General features: G+C 41.3%; 1 protein-coding gene across 5 annotated transcripts in view; it reads left to right on the top strand.

Annotated features, from left to right (window-relative positions):
* The window catches only part of TENT4B (terminal nucleotidyltransferase 4B), an 83788-nt gene that overhangs the window by 60517 nt on the left and 3543 nt on the right, over positions 1-19728 (top strand). For 3 of the 5 annotated variants that reach the window (XM_030925353.1, XM_030925354.1, XM_010376372.2), the window contains 10 exons: positions 893-1016; positions 3761-3807; positions 5953-6073; positions 8378-8485; positions 13156-13284; positions 14024-14237; positions 15510-15636; positions 15744-15847; positions 15951-16138; positions 19279-19443. In XM_030925353.1, the coding sequence (XP_030781213.1) occupies positions 893-1016; positions 3761-3807; positions 5953-6073; positions 8378-8485; positions 13156-13284; positions 14024-14237; positions 15510-15636; positions 15744-15847; positions 15951-16138; positions 19279-19443 (1327 nt within the window). The remainder of the gene's footprint in view (positions 1-892; positions 1017-3760; positions 3808-5952; positions 6074-8377; positions 8486-13155; positions 13285-14023; positions 14238-15509; positions 15637-15743; positions 15848-15950; positions 16139-19278; positions 19444-19728) is intronic. The other 2 variants (XM_030925356.1, XM_030925355.1) reach the window with 1 other exon arrangement.

Below are 19728 nucleotides of genomic sequence, written 5' to 3'. Positions count from 1 at the left end.
TGTGGGTATGTGTGTGTGTTTTGTTTCTGGAGCCCATTCCTTTCCTTCCCAATCCTCCAGCACCTCATTGATTCAAGACTTTTCCCTGCATGTAGTCTAGTCTCTTTGCTGGTCTGTTGTTTGCATAGTTGCCAGTTTAGTCTTCTTAAAATGCTGCATTTTTGAAGTCAGTCTCTCTCTAGTCCCTGTCAGAAACATTTAAATAGCTCTGTTGCCACAGGGGGAAAGCTTGAACCTCTTAGCCAGTCAGTCATTCAGAGCCTGCCCTCTACTGGGGCCTGCTTTCCTCTCCAGATGCTTCTCCCACTCTGCCTGCCACAGCCCTTGTAGCTGGCTGATTGCCCTGTACCTCACAGGCTCTGGAAGTCTTCAGCTCCTTCGTGGAGCCTTTGTCTACCAGCCATTCTTTTCAAGACTTTGCTGTTGTTCGCTGCCTGATTTGTTCATTTGACACTTAATTCACTGAGCAAACATTATGAAAGATGTACTGTTTGCTACTGTGAGGAATGGATCCCCAAGAGGTAAGAGGGTCAGTCCCTACTGCCAGGAAATTTGCCTGCGTCACCTGGATTCAGTATCTTCTTGTATCTGTTAGATCAGAAGTGGAAAGGCCAAGGCCAGGCCGTATGCTTTTTAAATTTTATTTTATTTTATTTAAATCACCAGCACCTCAGCAAGTGTTTTGCACAGGAAATTTCTTATGTTATTTAATTATTTTAGTTTTTTTGATTAAATTCTGTACATTCCCATTTTAGCTTATCTTGAGTTATAACATTAAAATTAAGATAGTCATCAGCCGAATTATAAGACTTAATTAGATAAGATTCTTTAAGATAGTGATTTCTCATTAGATTGGCCCTGTTCATATTAACTTTTCTGCTTTTTTCTTCAGTCTGCATGAAGAAATCAGTGATTTTTATGAATACATGTCTCCAAGACCTGAGGAAGAGAAGATGCGGATGGAGGTGGTGAACAGGATCGAGAGTGTAATTAAGGAGCTCTGGCCCAGCGCTGACGTGAGTCCCTTCCTGGGTAGCTTATGCTTGGGACAGTCCTTGTCCATGGGCCAGAGGCCTATCTGCTAGTATCTCATGCTAGTCCTCACATGCAAGTAGAAGTACACTGTAGAGTTGTGGTCTAATTAAATTTTAAAAGCAAACAATTCTCTGCAGTCTTTAGAATTTGAGGCTTCCTAATTATTTTCGTTGGATTGGATGACTAACAACTTTTTTTTTTTTTTTTTGTAGTGCTAATAGCAACTACTAAAGGCAAGCTATCTTTAGAAATTATTAGTGTAAAGAGAAGAAAGACAAATCAAACCTCATTGTTGTAGTGGTCCATTATTGGATATGATATATCAAAACCTCATTACTACTTAGTTCCAGCCTGCCAGGGTAAACATTATGTAATTGTTTACAGCTGAATGAAAATGTCAAGTACGAACTTTTGTCACTTGTGGCTAATGCAGGCATAAGTCTTTTCTTATTTCTTTCCTGAAATTGCCATTTTTCATCTCTCTCAGACCGGCTAATTGCCTTTTAGACAGCTCCCAGTCAGTGAACAAAATGATTGCTCAGGATTTCTTCTTGGCTTATTTGTTGTTTTTGTTACTGGTACTAAGTCTTTTGTTTTTTGTTTTTGAGATGGGGTCTCACTCTGTTGCTGAGGCTGGAGTGCAGTAGTGCGATCACGACTCACTGCAGCCTTGATTTCCTGGGCTCAAGTGATCCACCTCAGCATCCCGAGTAGCTGGGACCGCAGGTGCACGTCACCACACCTAGCTAATTTTCGTATTTTTTTGTAGAGACTGTGTCTTACTATGTTGCCCAGGCTGGTCTTGAACTCCTGGACTCAAGCAGTCTGCCCGCCTGGGCCTCCCAAAGTGCTAGGATTATAGGCGTGAGCCACCACACTTGGCCTGTTACTGGTACTAAGTTAATACTTCACTTTTTAGGGCACTTTGAGGGCCTGTTTTATGATTTTGTGTATACAAAGAAGTACACAAAATAATATTAATAGAATCCATTACTTTGTGTTCTGTAACTTTTCTTTAGGCACTGTCCTGGGTGGTGTTTTTGTCCAATTGGCAAAACAAGGAAGTTTCACTGTATGTAAAAGTTGCATGTATATGACAGTATGTATATGATGCTGTAGGTAAAGGGAAAAGGCGAGGATACTAATATTTTATGAACAGTGACCATATGTCACATTCTTTCTCCTATGTGATCCAAATCAGTGGTTCTTAGCTAGTGGTTATTTTGCTCTCCAGGGGGGCGTTTGGCAATGTCCGAGACATTTTTTATTGTCCTGACTGGGTGTGCACTGCTAGTACCTAGTGGGTAGAGGCCATGGATGCCACCAGCCATTCTGTGATGAACAGTATAGGCCCTTACAACAAAGAATTATCCACTCCCAAATGCCAATGTTGAGAAGCCCTGGTCTAACTTAACCCTTATCTTTCTTAGGTGGAGGTTGACTATCTATCTCTCTCTCTCCAGCCAGCCAGCCAGCCATCATCTATCTACCTACAGATGAGGAACATGAGCTTGTGATTAGGTTCCCAGGTCCATCTTGCCTCAGAGGTTGAACTGGTTTCACTGTTTATCCTTTTCCCCCGCCCTGAGATGGAGTCTTGCTCTGTCGCCCAGGCTGGAGTATAGTGACACAGTGACATGATCTCAGCTCACTGTAGCCTCTGCCTCCCAGGTTCAAGCAATTCTCCTGTCTCAGCCTCATGAGTAGCTGGGATTACAGGCACCCGTCACCACACCTGGCTGATTTTTGTATTTTTAGTAGAGATGGGGTTTCATCATGTTGGCCAGGCTGGTCTTGAACTCCTGACCTCAGGTGATCCACCTGCCTTGGCCTCCCAAAGTGCTGGGATTAAAGGTGTGAGCCACTGTGCCCGGCCTATCCTTTTTTATTACAATTACCTGCACATGTATTTCTGCCTGAGTTCCCCTGTTCTCCATGGGTTGAGGTAGAATGCATCCCAGTTTTATGCCACAGCATGATGTTATAATGATGATGCCTGGTGTTCTCTGTGGAATTGACCTAAAGGCCCACACTTGCCCTACAGTTAAAGTAGTCTGATCCCAATTTAGTAATCTATTCGAAGACTCCTGCTTAGAGAACAAAAATTAAGGATTTGTGATTGTGTCTCTGGATAATGAGGGAACATTATTGATCTGAACTACTTCTGGAAGTTTCCTGTGGTTGGCTTTCTGTATCCTTAAGTACCACACCTCCATATTAAACCAACAGTGGATTGAAAATATTCAGAAAAAAACTATAAAAATAACAATGCACCAATAAAAACAATACAAATTATTTTAAAAATACAGTATAACAACTATTTAGATAGCATTTACATTGTACTAGGTATTATAAGTAATCTAAAGATGATGTAAAGTATATGGGAGGACTCGCATAGTTATATGCAAATACTCCACCATTTTATAGCAGTGACTCGAGCATCTTCAGATTTTGGCATAGTGGGACTGGAGCCAGTCTCCTGCCGATACCAAGGGACAACTGTATTTTGGTCTCTGTGTTTCTTATTTGAACCAGGTAAGTTTAAATTATATTCAGAATGTCTGCTTGTGAAACAGAATACCCACTTCATGAAGAATGGGGTTAGAAAAAAAATGCTCTTGTCATACCAAAAAGTACCAGTAGAGGGTAGCAAAAACTGACATTTCTCCATATCTTGGTGGCTTTATCTGATACCTCAATATAATAACTTCTTTTTCTGTTTCAGGTCCAGATATTTGGAAGTTTTAAAACTGGACTATATTTACCTACTAGGTTAGTACACTCATGAATCTTTTAAAGGACTGTACCTTTTCCTAGAGTGTATTCATTTTGGCTGTCAAATTTGTAAGGAGTAGAAACAAAACAAATTTATAAAACAAAAATGGGACTGGGCATGGTGGCTCACGCCTGTAATCCTAGCACTTCAGGAGGCCGCGGAGGGTGGATCACTTGAGGTCAGGAATTCAAGACCAGCCTGGCCAACATGGTGAAACTCCATCTCTACTAAAAATACAAGAATTAGCCGGGTATAGCGGCACGCTCCTGTAATCCCAGCTACTCCGGAGGCTGAGGCAGGAGAATTGCTTAAACCCAGGAGGTGGAGGTTGCAGTGAGCTGAGATTGCGCCACTGTACTCCGGGCTGGGCAACAGAGCGAGATTCTGTCTTCAAAAAATAAATAAATAAAATAAAATAAAATAAAGTAAAATAAAAAAGTAAAGGATTTACCAGCATTTAATTTGATTTACCTTGAAGTAGAATATCACTTCACATCATCTCCAAGACGTTGATGGTACAGAGAGATGGAAAAGGGATCATGTTGCAGTGGAATCAGTTAGTTACTAATTTTAGAAATTGACTACCTGGCAGAGTATTGCTCAGTCCCATAACTTAACCCACTGACAGAGATGTTAATGTAGTCTCATGATAAAATGTCTAATTGTATATCCTCTAGAATGTGAGTTCCCGCTGTCTCACTCACTCACTCTCTCACTCTCACTTTCAAATTAAGAACTCATTCTACTAGTTATGGCTCCAGCATCCTGATCCAGAAATTCAGGTACAGATCTCTTCTCTGAGAAAGATCTTGGCCTTTCAGGACTCTTGTTCAGTTTCAGTCTTCTCAAATGAGACCTCTCTTGATGCACAGCCTTGGAGGCTTTCTTTTGGAAATGATGTTTCTCTGGAGGGTGAATACTTACTCTCTAAGAATTGAAATTGTTTGAACATTCCATCATGGTTATTACTATTATTACTTAATCTCTCCAGAATAAAGTCAGCATCATGTTTTTCCATTTGAGCTTGATTTGGTACACTTTAGCCCAACTTAAAGCGTGCTGAAGTGGGTGGACCCTGGCAATTTCCATTCTTCCCATAGATGTCCTTGGCCTGCAAAAGTCATAATACTCAACTTCAAGTTCATATTTCTTACTTAGGTTCTCAGCTTCAGTAAAACATGAAAAATCACTCTTTCTTAAAAAATTTAATTAAATTTTATGAATAGGTAGTACATTCACATAGTTCATATTTGTAAAAGGCACAAAAATCAATACAGAGAAAAGTCTCAGTCCCACCTCTGCCCCCTGGTTCTCCTTGGAACAGCCACTTGTTGTTTTGTTTTGTTTTGTTTTGTTTTGAAACGGAGTCTGGCTCTTGTCGCCCAGGCTGGAGTGCAGTGGCGCTATCTCGGCTCACTGCAAGCTCCGCCTCCCGGGTTCACGCCATTCTCCTGCCTCAGCCTCCCGAGTAGCTGGGACTACAGGCGCCTGCGACCGTGCCCAGCTAATTTTTTTGTGTTTTTTAGTAGAGACAGGGTTTCACTGTGTTAGCCAGGATAGTCTCAATTTCCTGACCTCGTGATCCACCCACCTCGGCCTCCGAAAGTGTTGGGATTACAGGTGTGAGCCACTACACCTGGCCAGAACAGCCACTTTTACCAATTTCTCACATATCCTTTCAGAGATACCTGTGTATATAAAAGGACATGTGTGTATATTAACACAAATGGTAGCATGCTGGATACCTGTTCTGCATCCAGTTTAAAGCACTTCATAATATTTCTGAGTTGCAATTAATCTCATCCAGATAGGAAAATCATTATGTCTAGTACCGGAAGCCTTTATTAAGGAAAGGATGTTAAGTGCTTTTTTTTTTTTTTTTTTTGAGGTTTTACTTCTTTCAAAATCACCCTGTTTCCTGAGACCTGAATTCTGTGAAATGACTAGGAGGAGGAGTTTGTTAAAATCAACAACTACTATTTTCCCTTTCCACAAAACCATTATCACTAACACATTTAGTCTTCGTTGGCCAGGGTGGGAAATAGGTTTTAATTGTACTAATGAAGTCTATAAGCATGAGTGTCAGTTAAAACAAGTTTCCAGCTTCTTCAGACCCTCTTGTATATGTATTCTGTGTTCAGTGACATCGACCTAGTGGTGTTTGGGAAGTGGGAGAACCTACCCCTCTGGACTCTGGAAGAAGCTCTTCGGAAACACAAAGTCGCAGATGAGGATTCGGTGAAAGTTTTAGACAAAGCAACTGTAAGTTCTGCAGCATTTCATATTAAACCGCAGTTATTTACCTATGAAACTTGAATTAAAATTAAAGTTTGGTGAGCACAGTTACATTGCAAGTGAGTGATTCTTTCATTTTGTTAATGTCACCGTGCTTGCACATAAAAAGTTTTCTGGTTGTCCACGCTGGAGTGTGACCACACAATCTTGGGTCACTGCAACCTGTACCTCCTCGGCTCAAGTGATCCTTCTACTTCAGCATCTCGAGGAGCTGGACTACAGACACAACCTGCCATGCCTGGCTAATTTTTTTGTATATTTTGTAGAGACGGGGTTTAACTGTGTTGCTCAGACTGATGTCCAACTCCGGGGCTCAAGTGATCCACCCACCTCTGCCTCCCAAAGTGCTGGGATTACAGGCGTGAGCCTCTGCACCTGGCCTGCATTTCTTTTTTTTTTTTTTTTTTTTGAGACGGAGTCTCGCTCTGCCGCCCGGGCTGGAGTGCAGTGGCCGGTTCTCAGCTCACTGCAAGCTCCGCCTCCCGGGTTTATGCCATTCTCCTGCCTCAGCCTCCGAGTAGCTGGGACTACAGGCGCCCGCCACCTCGCCCGGCTAGTTTTTTGTATTTTTTAGTAGAGATGGGGTTTCACCTTGTTAGCCAGGATGGTCTCGATCTCCTGACCTAGTGATCCGCCCGTCTCGGCCTCCCAAAGTGCTGGGATTACAGGCTTGAGCCACCGCGCCCGGCCTGCATTTCTTTTAACAACAGCAGAATACCCAATTTTATCATACACAGTACTCACTGTAGAGATGTTTGTTTTATTCATTTTTATTATTATTATTTTTTGAGACAGAGTCTGGCTCTGTCGCCCAGGCTGGAGTGCAGTGGCGCGATCTCGGCTCACTGCAAGCTCCACCTCCTGGGTTCACACCATTCTCCTGCCTCAGCCTCCCGAGTAGCTGGGACTACAGGCGCCCGCCACCACGCCCGGCTCATGTTTTGTATTTTTAATAGAGACGGGGTTTCACTGTGTTAGGCAAGATGGTCTCAATCCCCTGACCTCGTAAGCCGCCCGCCTCAGCCTCCCAAAGTGCTGGGATTACAGGTGTGAGCCACCGCGCCCAGCAATGTTTTTTTCATTTTTTTAGAGAGAGATACAGTCCCACTATGTTGCCCAGGCTGTTCTCTAACTCCTGGACTCAAGTGATCCTCCCACCTCAGCCTTATGTGTAGCTGGGACTACAGGCGCACCCTACCACGCTCTGCTTATTTAAAAAAAATTTTTTTTTTGTAGAGATAGGGTCTCCCTGTGTTGCCCAAGTTGGAGCATTTTTTGAAAAGAACTCCTGATAGCTCATGTAAATAATCCTGTCAGTTTTTGAGAATAATTTTTATATCTTATCTTGTCAGGTTGCTTTTTGGGCTATTTGCAAAACTGACCAGTAATGCAAGTGGGTTGTAGTACATACCTTAAGAATCCAGCAATTTTCTTATTAGAAACAGTTTGATGATATAAAACATTTAATACCTAGTATTCATCATTCTTCATCTTATACTCAGAAAGTGTTCTCCAAAGTATTGAGAAAGGTTTTTGTTAGATAACTTAAAAATTATTATAACTGTATGTCAACTAATAAACGAGATGATGGGCTTATTAATTTACTTAACTGCGGTAATCACTTCAGTATGTATATCAAGATAAGTATATCAAAACACGTATGCCTTAAATATAAACAATAAAAATAAATAATCAAAAATTGGACACCAAACAAAATTCTCAATTTATAGAAATTACAAAATATATTGTATGGGGCCCAATGCTAAATATGCAACGTATGGTATTTGTAGCAGTCCAGAGTTACTGGGGTGTGCCATACTTAGAAGACTCAGTGTTCTTTTTTTTTTTTTTTTTTTTTTTTTTTTTGAGGCGGAGTCTCGCTCTGTTGCCCAGGCTGGAGTGCAGTGGCCGGATCTCAGCTCACTGCAAGCTCCGCCTCCCGGGTTCACGCCATTCTCCTGCCTCAGCCTCCCGAGTAGCTGGGACTACAGGCGCCCGCCACCTCGCCCGGCTAGTTTTTTGTATTTTTTTAGTAGAGACGGGGTTTCACCGTGTTAGCCAGGATGGTCTCGATCTCCTGACCTCGTGATCCGCCCGTCTCGGCCTCCCAAAGTGCTGGGATTACAGGCTTGAGCCACCGCGCCCGGCCGACTCAGTGTTCTTATGCTCTCATGAGATGATGGAGACCTCATGTCTAGTAACCCTCCATCCCCTGATTTTGTCATTTAATCTGGTTAAAGCATTTACATTTTACCTTTCTTCTCTTTATAGGTACCTATTATTAAACTAACAGATTCTTTTACTGAAGTGAAAGTTGATATCAGCTTTAATGTACAGAATGGCGTGAGAGCAGCTGACCTCATCAAAGATTTTACCAAGGTCAGAGAATTTAGTGTTTATACAATAAAACTATTAGAACGTAATTTTAAGATTCTGTTGTGGTGGTGTTCTAATATTTTTATATGCATGTTGCTGACAAACACCTCGCTCTCTCTCTCTTTCTCTCTCTCTCTTTTTAAAATAGAGCTAGGGTCTCTCTCTGTCACCTAAGCTGGAGTTCAGTGGCTGGATCATGGTCCACTACAGCCTCAAACTCCTGGGTTCAAGTGATCATCTCACCTCAGCCTCCCAAGTAGCTGGGACTACAGGCGTGAGCCACTACACCTGGCTTTTTTTTTTTTTTTTTTTTTTTAAGTGTTGGGGATCTCGCTGTGTTGGTCAGGCTGGTCTCTAACTCCTAGCCTCAAGCAGTCTTCCTGCCTCAGCCTCCAAAAGCACTGGGATTATAGGCATGAGCCACCATGCTCAGCCTGCACCTTACTTTTGTATGCAATGGTTTTGCTTTCTTTGAATCTGCTTGTAATGATCAGTGATTAACTTATAATGTGACCTCAAGTAAGAATTAAAAGTTGAAAAAGCTTTTGAAGAAATTGTCTGCTCTAGATCCTTCCTTGTAGAGACAGAAGAGATGGAATTCTGCTACACAGTTGATTCCATCTGTTTTTAACCTTCAGGAGTTCAGATTAAGAACCTTTCCTTTAACCCGTTTCCTGTTTGCCCCAAGAATACTCCGCGGGCAGTGAGCTGCGCTTTTTTTTTTTCTTTTTTTGAGGCAGAGTCTTGCTCTGTCACCCAGGCTGGAGTGCAGTGGTGCGATCTTGGTTCACTGCCACTTCCGCCTCCCAGGCTCAAGCAATTCTTCTGCCTCGGTCTCACAAGTACCTGGGACTACAGGCACCTGCCACCATGCCTGGCTAATTTTTGTATTTTTAGTAGAGATGGGGTTTCACCATATTGGCCAGGCTGGTCCTGAACTCCTGACCTTACGATCTGCCCACCTCAGCCTCACAAAGTACTGGGATTACAGGCGTGAGCCACCGTGCCCAGCTGTACTTTTTTTTTTTCTAAACAGGCAATAGGTTAAGAGTTTTAAGAGCCTTTTCTAGATTTCAATCCCTAAATTACCTTTAAGGTGTTTCCTACAGGCTTCCTTACTTCTATTTTGAAATGATTTAAGTTTATTTCTATTCTGTTTTCTTCCAAGATAGAGAAGAATTTGTCACCATTATCTGTGGAACATTTTACATACTTAGATAGTTGTCAGCTTTCTCCCCTCTAACCTAAACCATTAACTCCTTTGGCTTCTGTTAGAATATTCACAATTTTTTTTTTCTCAAGCAGCTCTAAAGTTTCTATTTCTTCTTTGTTTTTAAGAAAAAATGTTAACTACTTGATGTTGCAAGCATTATCATCTTGCATAAATGTATGGAAGACAGAAAAGCAGAAAAATAAAAGAAATATTATCCATAATCTCACTATATTGGGTGTGTGTGTGTGTGTGTGTGCACGTGCCTGTCTAATATTTTTCTGGAAAAAAGCTTTTAAAAATTGAAATTCGTATGCATGATAAAATTCATCAGTATGAAGAGATGGTGTAAAGTGAGTCACCCTTACACCATAGATAGTTAGATCATTTTTATAGAATTTCTCATTTCCAGTTTGTGTTGCTTTTTTATGTTCTTTAAAATTATAAGCAAAAGGAGTAGCACATTATACACACATTGTCTCATACCTTTGTAAAAACTTAATGTTTTGGAGGTTTCTTCCATATTGACACATGGAGGCTTGCTTTATTCTTTTTGTTGGTTACACAGGCAGTAGTCTTTTGTAAGACTGTGGCTGCTTGATTTAGCAGTTCTTCAGTGTTGTTCCAGTTTTTCTTTTGGTATTAGAAAAAGGGATTGACGAATATACTTCCATGCATGCATCTTGCTTCACACGTGCAAAGTGTTTGTAGGAAGAGTCCCAGAAGCAAAATTTTGAGGTCGAAGGGTATATCCAGATAAAATTCTGTTAGATATTTCCCTAATTATTTATTCTTTCATATTCTCATTTTCTCTCTGTCCCTCCCCTTTTTCTTCTTCCTCTCCCTATCCTTCTCTCTCTTCCTCTGTCCCTTTCTCTTTTCTCTCTTTTTCTTTCCCTCCCTCTCTTTTCTTTTCTTTTCTTTCTTTTCTCCTTTTCTTCCTTCCCCTTTCCCTTTTCCTTCCTTCTTCCTTTTCTTCCTTTCTTTCATTTTTTGACACCGGGTCTCACTCTGGTACCCAGGCTAGAGTGCAGTGATCATGGTTCACTGCAGCCTCAGCCTCTTGGGCTCAAGTGATCCTCCCACCTGTATCTGAGATCACAGGCGGGCCTACCACACCTGGCTAACTTTTTTTTTTTTAAATGGAGTCTCACTCTGTTGCCCAGACTGGAGTGCAGGGGCGCAATCTTGGCTCACTGCAACCTCCGCCTCCCGGGTTCAAGCCATTTTCCTGCCTCGTCCTCCTGAGTAGTTGGGATTACAGGCACGCACCACCATGCTTAGCTAATTTTTGTATTTTTAGTAGAGATGTAGTTTCACCATGTTGGCCAGGGTGGTCTCAAACCCCGACCTCAGGTGATCCACCCTCTTCAGCCTCTCGAAGTGCTGGGATTATAGGCGCGAGCCACCGAGCCCGGCCACTTTTTTTTTTTTTCCCAAAGTAGAGATGAGGTCTTGCTATGTGGCCCCCCCCCCCTTTTTTTAAATAGAGATGAGGTCTTGCTATGTTGCCCAGGCTGTTCTTAAACTTCTGGGCTCAAGCAGTCCTCCTTGCTTGACCTCCCAAAATGTTGGGATTGCAGACATGAGCCACCAAACCTGACCCCTTATTGTTCTTTGAAAGGGAACTGTATCTAGACTGACTTAACCACAGTGGTTTTTTTTTTCTTCTTTCTTTTTTTTTTTTTCGGAGACATAGTCTCGCTCTGTCACTCAGGCTGGAGTACAGTGGTGCGATATTGGCTCATTGTACCCTCCACCTCCCGAGTTCAAATGATTCTTGTGCCTCAGCCTCTAGAATAGCTGGATCTACATACATGTGCCAACATGCCCGGCTAATTTTTGTATTTTTAGTAGAGATGGGGTTTTTCCATGTTGGCCAGGCTGGTCTCGAACTCCCGACCTCAAGTGATCTGCCCACCTCGGCCTCCCAAAGTGCTGAGATTACAGGCATGAGCCACCGCGCCCAGCCCACAATGTTTAAAAATACTTACTTCTCCATATTTTTGTTCTTTCCTGTGCTTGCTTAGTTTGATACAATTTGCAAAAGTATAAGCTTTTTTTTTTCTTTTTTATAGAAGCCATGCGTGTTCACTGTAGGATATCTAGAAAACAGAGATAAGAGTAAAGAAAAAAATAGAAATCACTGGCCAGGTGCTGTGGTTCACACCTGTAATCCCAACACTTTGGGAGGCCCAGGCAGGCAGATCACTTGAGCTCAGAAGTTCAAGACCAGCCTGGGCAACGTGGTGAAACCCTGTCTCTACAAAAATACAAAAATTAACTGGGTGTCGTGGGCTGAGGTGGGAGGATCACTTGAGCCCAGGAGCTGGAGATTGCAATAAGCCAAGATTGTGCTACTGTACTCCAGCCTGGGTGACAGAGTGAGGGGGAAAAAATGGAAATAACTAGTAATTTTACCACCCTAAGTAATAATAGCTGTTAAGACTTCTTTGAAGATGTTGTGACTGCTTTGTTTTCCTCAGTGGCCCCAGCCTATGGCATGGCTTACAGAGAGGAATGAATGAATATGTGCACAGCAAAAGGTGGACTCATTCTGTACATACTTGTCCGTTCAGGTGTTCTCTCGGATAGCCCTGCCTCATTCCCTGTAAAGCGTGGAAGGGAGGGGTGGTCTGTTTGTAGTCATCAGCCCATGTGCACGTCAGCAGGCCGGATTCTTGTTTGCCCCAGGACTGTGGCAGAATAATCTAAAGCTCCCTAGTCTACAGTGGCGCGCCACCAAGAAAAGTGATTCTTAAAAATCTCACTGATTTAGTGCTTTAAGATGTTGGTGACTTTGTCCTTGTACTCTTTCTGTTATCTGTTTACAAGTGAATATTAGAGGGTCATGGTCACAAATGAGCATCATCAGTTACATGCTGTTAGTGTTTCTATCCTATAGCAAGTACTTTTTTTTTTTTTTTTTTTTTTTTTTTGAGACGGATTCTTGCTCTGTCGCCGAGGCTGGAGTGCAATGGCACGATCTTGCCTCACTACATCCTCTGCCTCCCGGGTTCAAGTGATTCTCCTGCCTCAGCCTCCCAAGTAGCTGGGATTACAGGCTCCCGCCACCACTCCTGGCTGTTTTTTGTATTTTTAGTAGAGACAGGGTTTCATCATGTTGGCCAGGCTGGTCTATAACTCCTGACCTCAGGTAATCTGCCTGCCTTGGTCTCCCAAAGTGCTGGGATTACAGGCATGAGCCACCATGCCCAGCCCTGTAGCAAGTACTTAGATGCTATTATTCATGTGTACATGTCTTACATTTTAGATATAAGGGGAGAACCATTCATTACCTATAGTTTACTCTTTTTTTAATAGCTTACTCTTAGAATGGAAAATTAAGTATGTTGTATATCGCTACCAAATTTTATAATGTAAGGACCAATTTATGCCCCTCTTAATGCTTAGATCTGTTACTGATACAGGAATTCATTGAAAATACAATTTTCTTTTTCAGAAATATCCTGTATTGCCATACTTGGTTTTAGTATTGAAACAATTCCTATTGCAGAGGGACCTTAATGAAGTATTTACAGGTGGAATTGGTTCTTATAGTCTCTTTTTAATGGCAGTCAGTTTCCTTCAGGTAAGTCATATGGGTATACCATGCTAGTGCACACTAAAAGCAAAAGTGATCTATCAGCTGGGAAACATTTTGGAAAAAATCAAAATCAACCTGTAATTGCATTGCTTTCCTTGATTACTTATGGTTTTTCCCTTTAAACTGGGTACATTTTCATCATTTAGCAAATACATATTTTTAAATTCCTATGAAAGAATATTTTTGGTTTCAAATCCCATACATTCTAGTATTTTTGAGACTTTTCACTGCAAATTTTAACATGCAAAATGTACGGCCTAGTTTCCATAAGCATAAATAGTATAAGTGCCAGCAATAAGAATGTCTTCTAAGCAGCTAAATCTTGTAAGTTTAGTTGGAATTGAGACCTGCTATTTGGATAAGCGAATTAGAGTCTTAGTATCGTAAATGGGTGTGTTTATGTGGTGCAGGGTTGCCAACTGCCTGAGTCTATTCGTGAGTCAGGACGACTTTGCTGATGTCTTGGGCCAAGCCAGCCCTGGTCGGCAGCCTGGTGCAGCCATAAAATTCAGCCTTACAAACAGTCTCCCACCATTCCTGCACCATGGGACTTTAGTGTTGTGTGTAACAGCAGTATAGGCTGCTGTTATCCCATTGTCAATTGACTGCTATGCTAAACCAAAATTATAATAATATTGCTTGTAGAAGTTAGAATATAATTTATTCCCCCTCTCCTTGATAATTTAGCAAAAATCCAATATAATTTCTTCTTTTCTGCTTTTAGTTACATCCCAGGGAAGATGCTTGCATCCCCAATACAAACTATGGTGTTCTCTTAATAGAATTTTTTGAATTATATGGACGACACTTCAATTATTTAAAGACTGGCATCCGGATAAAGGATGGTGGTTCATATGTGGCCAAAGATGAAGTACAGAAAAATATGCTAGATGGCTACAGGCCATCAATGCTTTATATCGAAGATCCTTTACAACCAGGTATTGAAATTAGGTAAATTTGTGGGCATTCAAAGAGAGGGCACTGTCAGTCACCTTATTATACTTTAAATTCTCTTTAGATGAAAAATGAAGGAACAACTTCTAATTGTTATTCTTTTTTCATCAAAATATTTCATGAGCAAACATACTAAAATAGACAGACACAGACAATAGAAAAACACCTTGGAGACTTCCAGATAAGTAGGGAGTAGAATCTGTTTAACCCTAAAAGCATAGTAGAAAAGGCATTACTTTTTTGGATGGATTCATGTTTGGTGGCTGCTTCTCCTTTTTCTTGGGTCCTTATTGCCTTGATTAACCAGTTGTGAGCAATTAATGAGGCTTTAATGAGATGATTCTGAAGTCCTTAGAGACAGCAAGCACAGTAATATCTTTGAATTCATGAGCAGAAGGATGCAAGGAGACAGTGTATTTTCTTTTTGAATTTCTCCTTTCCTCTTTGATTTTGCATGTCTCTTTATGCTTTTTCCAGCTTCGTGTGGGCTTGAAAGTAAGCAGAAAGTAAATTCCTTCCATGCTTTTTTGAAGTTCTGTTTGCTTGCTTATGTCCTGATTTTTCTGAGCAATATTTTTTCTTGATATAATTAGTAAAATGTTTAGATTCTGCATTGTTGGACTTCAGTGGAAGTGCTTTTAGTCATTTGCTTTAATGTGTAAACTTTGAAAATGAGTAAGGAAAGGGAGTGAAAAGATACAGTAGTTGCCTAGGAATCATTTTCTGGCTTATTGAGCTGCCTTATAAACATTAATAGTTCTATGTGTTTATTCACTGAGAAAACATTACATTGATTGGGAGCCTGCTGTGTTCAAAAGCATTGGGCCAAAGGACATGAAGACTTTTCAGCAAGATGATCCTTGCTTTTTAGGGGCTCATAATTTAGAGTGATAAATAGATATATAGCTAATATAAACCCAAAAAATATAGAAGTATTTCTAATGTAACTTGGGGTTTCACTCTTAGGAGTGAACAGGGCACTATTTCTTTTGTTTGCATAACTGTTTATGTATGGAATGGGACAGTTCTTGATGGGCCAGAATACATTTCGACAACTGATACACCATAATGAAGTACCAACTGCATGATGCACATATTCAGAGACTGGGGAGCTTTGGGGACAGCTCACAGCTCAGCTTCCAGGCACAACTCTGGTGGGATAGCTATGGCCCTTGCTCTCCTGGAAGAGGGTCGTCAACATTTAGTGCACATTAAGCACAGTCAAGCTTACTATGTTACCTATATTTCTTTTAAAGGTAATGATGTTGGAAGGAGTTCATATGGGGCCATGCAAGTGAAGCAGGCCTTTGATTATGCCTACGTTGTTTTGAGTCATGCTGTATCACCAATAGCAAAGTACTATCCCAACAATGAAACAGAAAGGTAAAAATTCATCTATAACCAGCCCATTGTGTCAAAATTGGTTGTGGCTTCTTATCTTCAAATTAATGTTATTCCCTCCCTCTCCCTTTCTTTTTAAACACGTGCAGCATACTAGGTAGAATAATTAGAGTAACAGATGAAGTCGCCACATACAGAGATTGGATATCAAAGCAGTGGGGCTTGAAGAATAGACCTGAGCCTTCATGCAATGGTAAGATATTTTCCTTGGTCGATTGACTGAGTATTAGAGGCTTTTCTGTGTTGTGTGCGTTTAATGGGAAGAAACGTTTTCCAATCTTTTGCCACTCTTTCAGGAAATGGTGTTACCTTGATAGTAGATACTCAGCAGTTAGATAAATGTAATAATAATCTATCTGAAGAAAATGAAGCCCTTGGAAAATGTAGAAGTAAAACCTCGGAATCTCTTAGTAAACACTCTTCAAACTCTTCATCAGGTCCAGTGTCGTCCTCTTCTGCCACACAGTCCAGCTCTAGTGATGTAGTAAGTATGAAAGCCTCAGCTCTTCTGAACTCAGACGCATGCACGTTCTCTTGCTGGGGTTAACACTATCTTGAAGGCTAAGGCTACTTCCTTTGCTTACATGTTACTGGGATATTTTAATAACTTTCATGCTTGTACTTTTTCTCAACATTTTGTTATGAAAAATTTCAAGCATACAGCAAAAGTGAACAAATATTAGTGAGCTTTCATGTACTCACCGATAGATTCTGCCATTAACCTTTTTACTTGCTTATCTCATACCTGTCTATCCATCACTCTATCCATTAATGCATCTTATTCTTTGATCCATTTCAAAGTAGATTACAGACATCAGTTCCCCTAGAGTACTGTAGCTTGTACGTCCTTGTAGCCAGACTGCAATATTTGTTTATTGTGTTTTCCTTTTTTTTTCTTTTGAGACGGGGTCTCCCTCTGTTGCCGAGGCTGGAGTGCAGTGGTATGATCTCAGCTCACTGCAACCTCCACCTCCCATGTTCAAACGATTCTCCTGTCTCAGCCTCCTGAGTAGCTGGGATTACAGGCGCCTGCTACCACACAGGACTAATTTTTTTGTATTTTTAGTAGAGACAGGGTTTAACCTTATTAGCCAGGCTGGTCTCAAACTCCTGAACTCAAGTGATCTGCCTGCCTCACCCTCCCAAAGTGCTGGGATTACAGGCGTGAGCCACCGTGCCCAGCCTGTTTTTTCCTTTTGATATGAAATTGACATATAAGGAAATCTTAATTGTACATTTACTAAATTTTTTTCTTAAATTTCCCCAATTTTTTTACTTTCATGGTGTAGGTTACTTGCTCATATGTTCACTAAATTTTATCAAATGCATACACATGTATAGCCCAAAATCCTAATAAGGTACAAATATTACCATCAACCCAAAGAGCAACCTCATGATTCTTTCATCAATCCCTAACCCCACCCTCAGAGGGAACCACTGTTACGATTTTCTTTTTTTTTTTTTTTTGAGATGGAGTCTCGCTCTGTCGCCAAGGCTAGAGTACAGTGGCGTGATCTTGGCTCACTGCAGCCTCTGCCTCCTGGGTTCAAGCGATTCTCCTACTTCAGCCTCCTGAGTAGCTGGGATTACAGGTGCACACCACCGTGCCCAGCTAATTTTTTTTATTTTTAGTAGAGACGGGGTTTCACCATGTTGGTCAGGCTGGTCTTGAACTCCTGATCTCGTGATCTACCCGCCTCAACCTCCTAAATTGCTGGGATTACAGGCATGAGCCACCCCACCTGGCCTTTAACATTTTTCTTGTTCTTTTTTTTTTTTTTTTTTGAGACGGAGTCTTGCTGTGTCACCCAGGCTGGAATGTAAAGGCATGATCTTCACTCACCACAACCTCCGCCTCCTGGGTTCAAGCGATTCTCCTGCCTCAGCCTCCTGAGTATCTGGGATTACAGGCACGTGCCACCACACTGAGCTAATTTTTTCTATTTTTAGTAGAGATGGGATTTCACCATGTTGGCCAGGCTGGTCGCGAGCTCCTGACCTTGTGATCTGCCCACCTTGGCCTTCCAAAGTGCTGGGATTACAGGTGTGAGCCCAGCTGTTACAACTTTTTAACACTATAGTTAGTTTTGCCTGTTTCAGAATTTCATACATATGGAACCACATAGAATATACTCTTGTGTAAGGCTTCTTTCACTCAATTTTTTTCAGCTTCCTGGTTGAATTTTGTTTGTTTTGTTGTTTTTTTTTGTTTTTTTTTGTTTTTTGAGACGGAGTCTTGCTCTGTCGCCCAGGCTGGAGTGCAGTGGCGTGATCTTGGCCCACTGCAAGCTCCGCCACCCGGGTTCACGCCATTCTCCTGTCTCAGCCTCCCGAGTAGCTGGGACTACAGGTGCCCGCCGCCGCACCCGGCTAATTTTTTGTATTTTTAGTAGAGACGGGGTTTCACCATGATCTCGATCTCTTGACCTCATGATCCACCCGCCTAGGCCTCCCAAAGTGCTGGGATTAGAGGCGTGAGCCACTGTGCCCAGCCAATTTTTTTTTTAATTGAGATATAATTAACATAAAATTCAGCATTAAAAATGTACAGTTCAGTGGTTTTTAGAACATATTCACAATGTTGTGCAGCCATCTCCAGTAATTCTAGAACATTTCCATACCCCAAGAAGAAACCCTGCATTTAGTAGTAGTTTCTCCTAATTCTTCCTTCCCTCCCTTATCCTCTGGTAATTTCTAATCTACTTTCTCTTTCTACCCTGATATAATTTTTTTCTTCCCCCATCCTGATAGAATTTATGTGTCAATTATAACGTAAGTTACCTTTTAAAATCGAAGTTAATTTGTAGTTTACTGATTTGATATCTAAAGCAGGCTTACCTGTTTGATTTTAACTTTATTAACTGTAGGACATGAAAAGTAATCTAAATATTGTATGTTGTTGATGACCATGTGTCAATATGGAATCATAAATCCTCCTGTGCAAAATCTCCCTGTGTGCCTTTTTGGTTCCTAGAGCAATATGCTCTGGAGGACAGAATGCCAAGCTAGATGTCACAGACACAGGGAGATGGAGTCTTGGGGAGTGAGAGAATGTGACTCTGAGATGCTGGGTAAAGTGCCAGGGCCAGGGTGGAGACCTGCAGAGAGACGTAGCATTGTCATGGTCCAAGCAGCCCAGAAACAGGTGGGGCTCAGCCCACTGTCGCTGGGAAGTCTGCACCCACCCACACCAGTATGTTTGGTTGGAATGATCACTGATTTGTCATTACAGACTCTCAGAGATTGAACTCCTTAAACCCATCATCTTGTGTCTGGCTGAAGCCAGGGACTAGGACCTAGGTTCCTCACTCTTTACCATACTCTTTCATTTTCTATAAATAAAAAAACAAATAAATTCAAACCTCTGTGAGCTCCTTCAAGGTAAGATGTGGGCAGTGGATTTAACAATGAACAGAAGCTCTCTGATAAAATCAGTCACTTTAAATGTTTGGAGGAAAATTTAAACAAACAAATAATTTTGTAAATTCCTCAGTGTGCTTCTTTTAACTCCCAAATGTTTAAATTTCGTCTAGAGAGTACTTTAACCAAAATTGTTTTTCTTTCTGAATATTGAGTATCTAAATTACTAATATGTCACATTATAACTCATGTGACTTGTGTTAGGATTCTGATGCAACACCCTGCAAAACCCCGAAACAGCTGCTTTGCCGTCCGTCCACTGGGAACCGAGTAGGGTCACAAGATGTATCCTTGGAGTCCTCTCAAGCAGTTGGCAAAATGCAAAGCACCCAAACCACTAACACATCCAACAGCACCAACAAATCTCAGGTGTGTGGAACGTGGATTTTTAATTGTTAGTATTTGATACAAAATATTTAGAGTTTCCTACATGTGAATAATATGCAGCATGGGTTTGAAGTAAACACTAGATTGAAGAACAAACTTACTTTATTCTAAGAGATTCCAACACAGGACAGTGCTTCTAGGAACAGGATGTCCTTGTGAGACACCATTGTAACATAAACCTCTTCAGAAATCTATTGACTGGTCCTTATAAGATGTTCCAGCCAAACTATCATATAAAAAATGTTTCAATTATACATGAAATAAGCT

The sequence above is a fragment of the Rhinopithecus roxellana genome, chromosome 20 (genome assembly GCF_007565055.1).
Source record: "Rhinopithecus roxellana isolate Shanxi Qingling chromosome 20, ASM756505v1, whole genome shotgun sequence".
Taxonomy (NCBI): Eukaryota; Metazoa; Chordata; class Mammalia; order Primates; family Cercopithecidae; genus Rhinopithecus; species Rhinopithecus roxellana.
The sequence above is the reverse complement of the archived record's forward strand: the minus strand, read 5'-3'. Positions and strand labels throughout refer to the sequence as shown.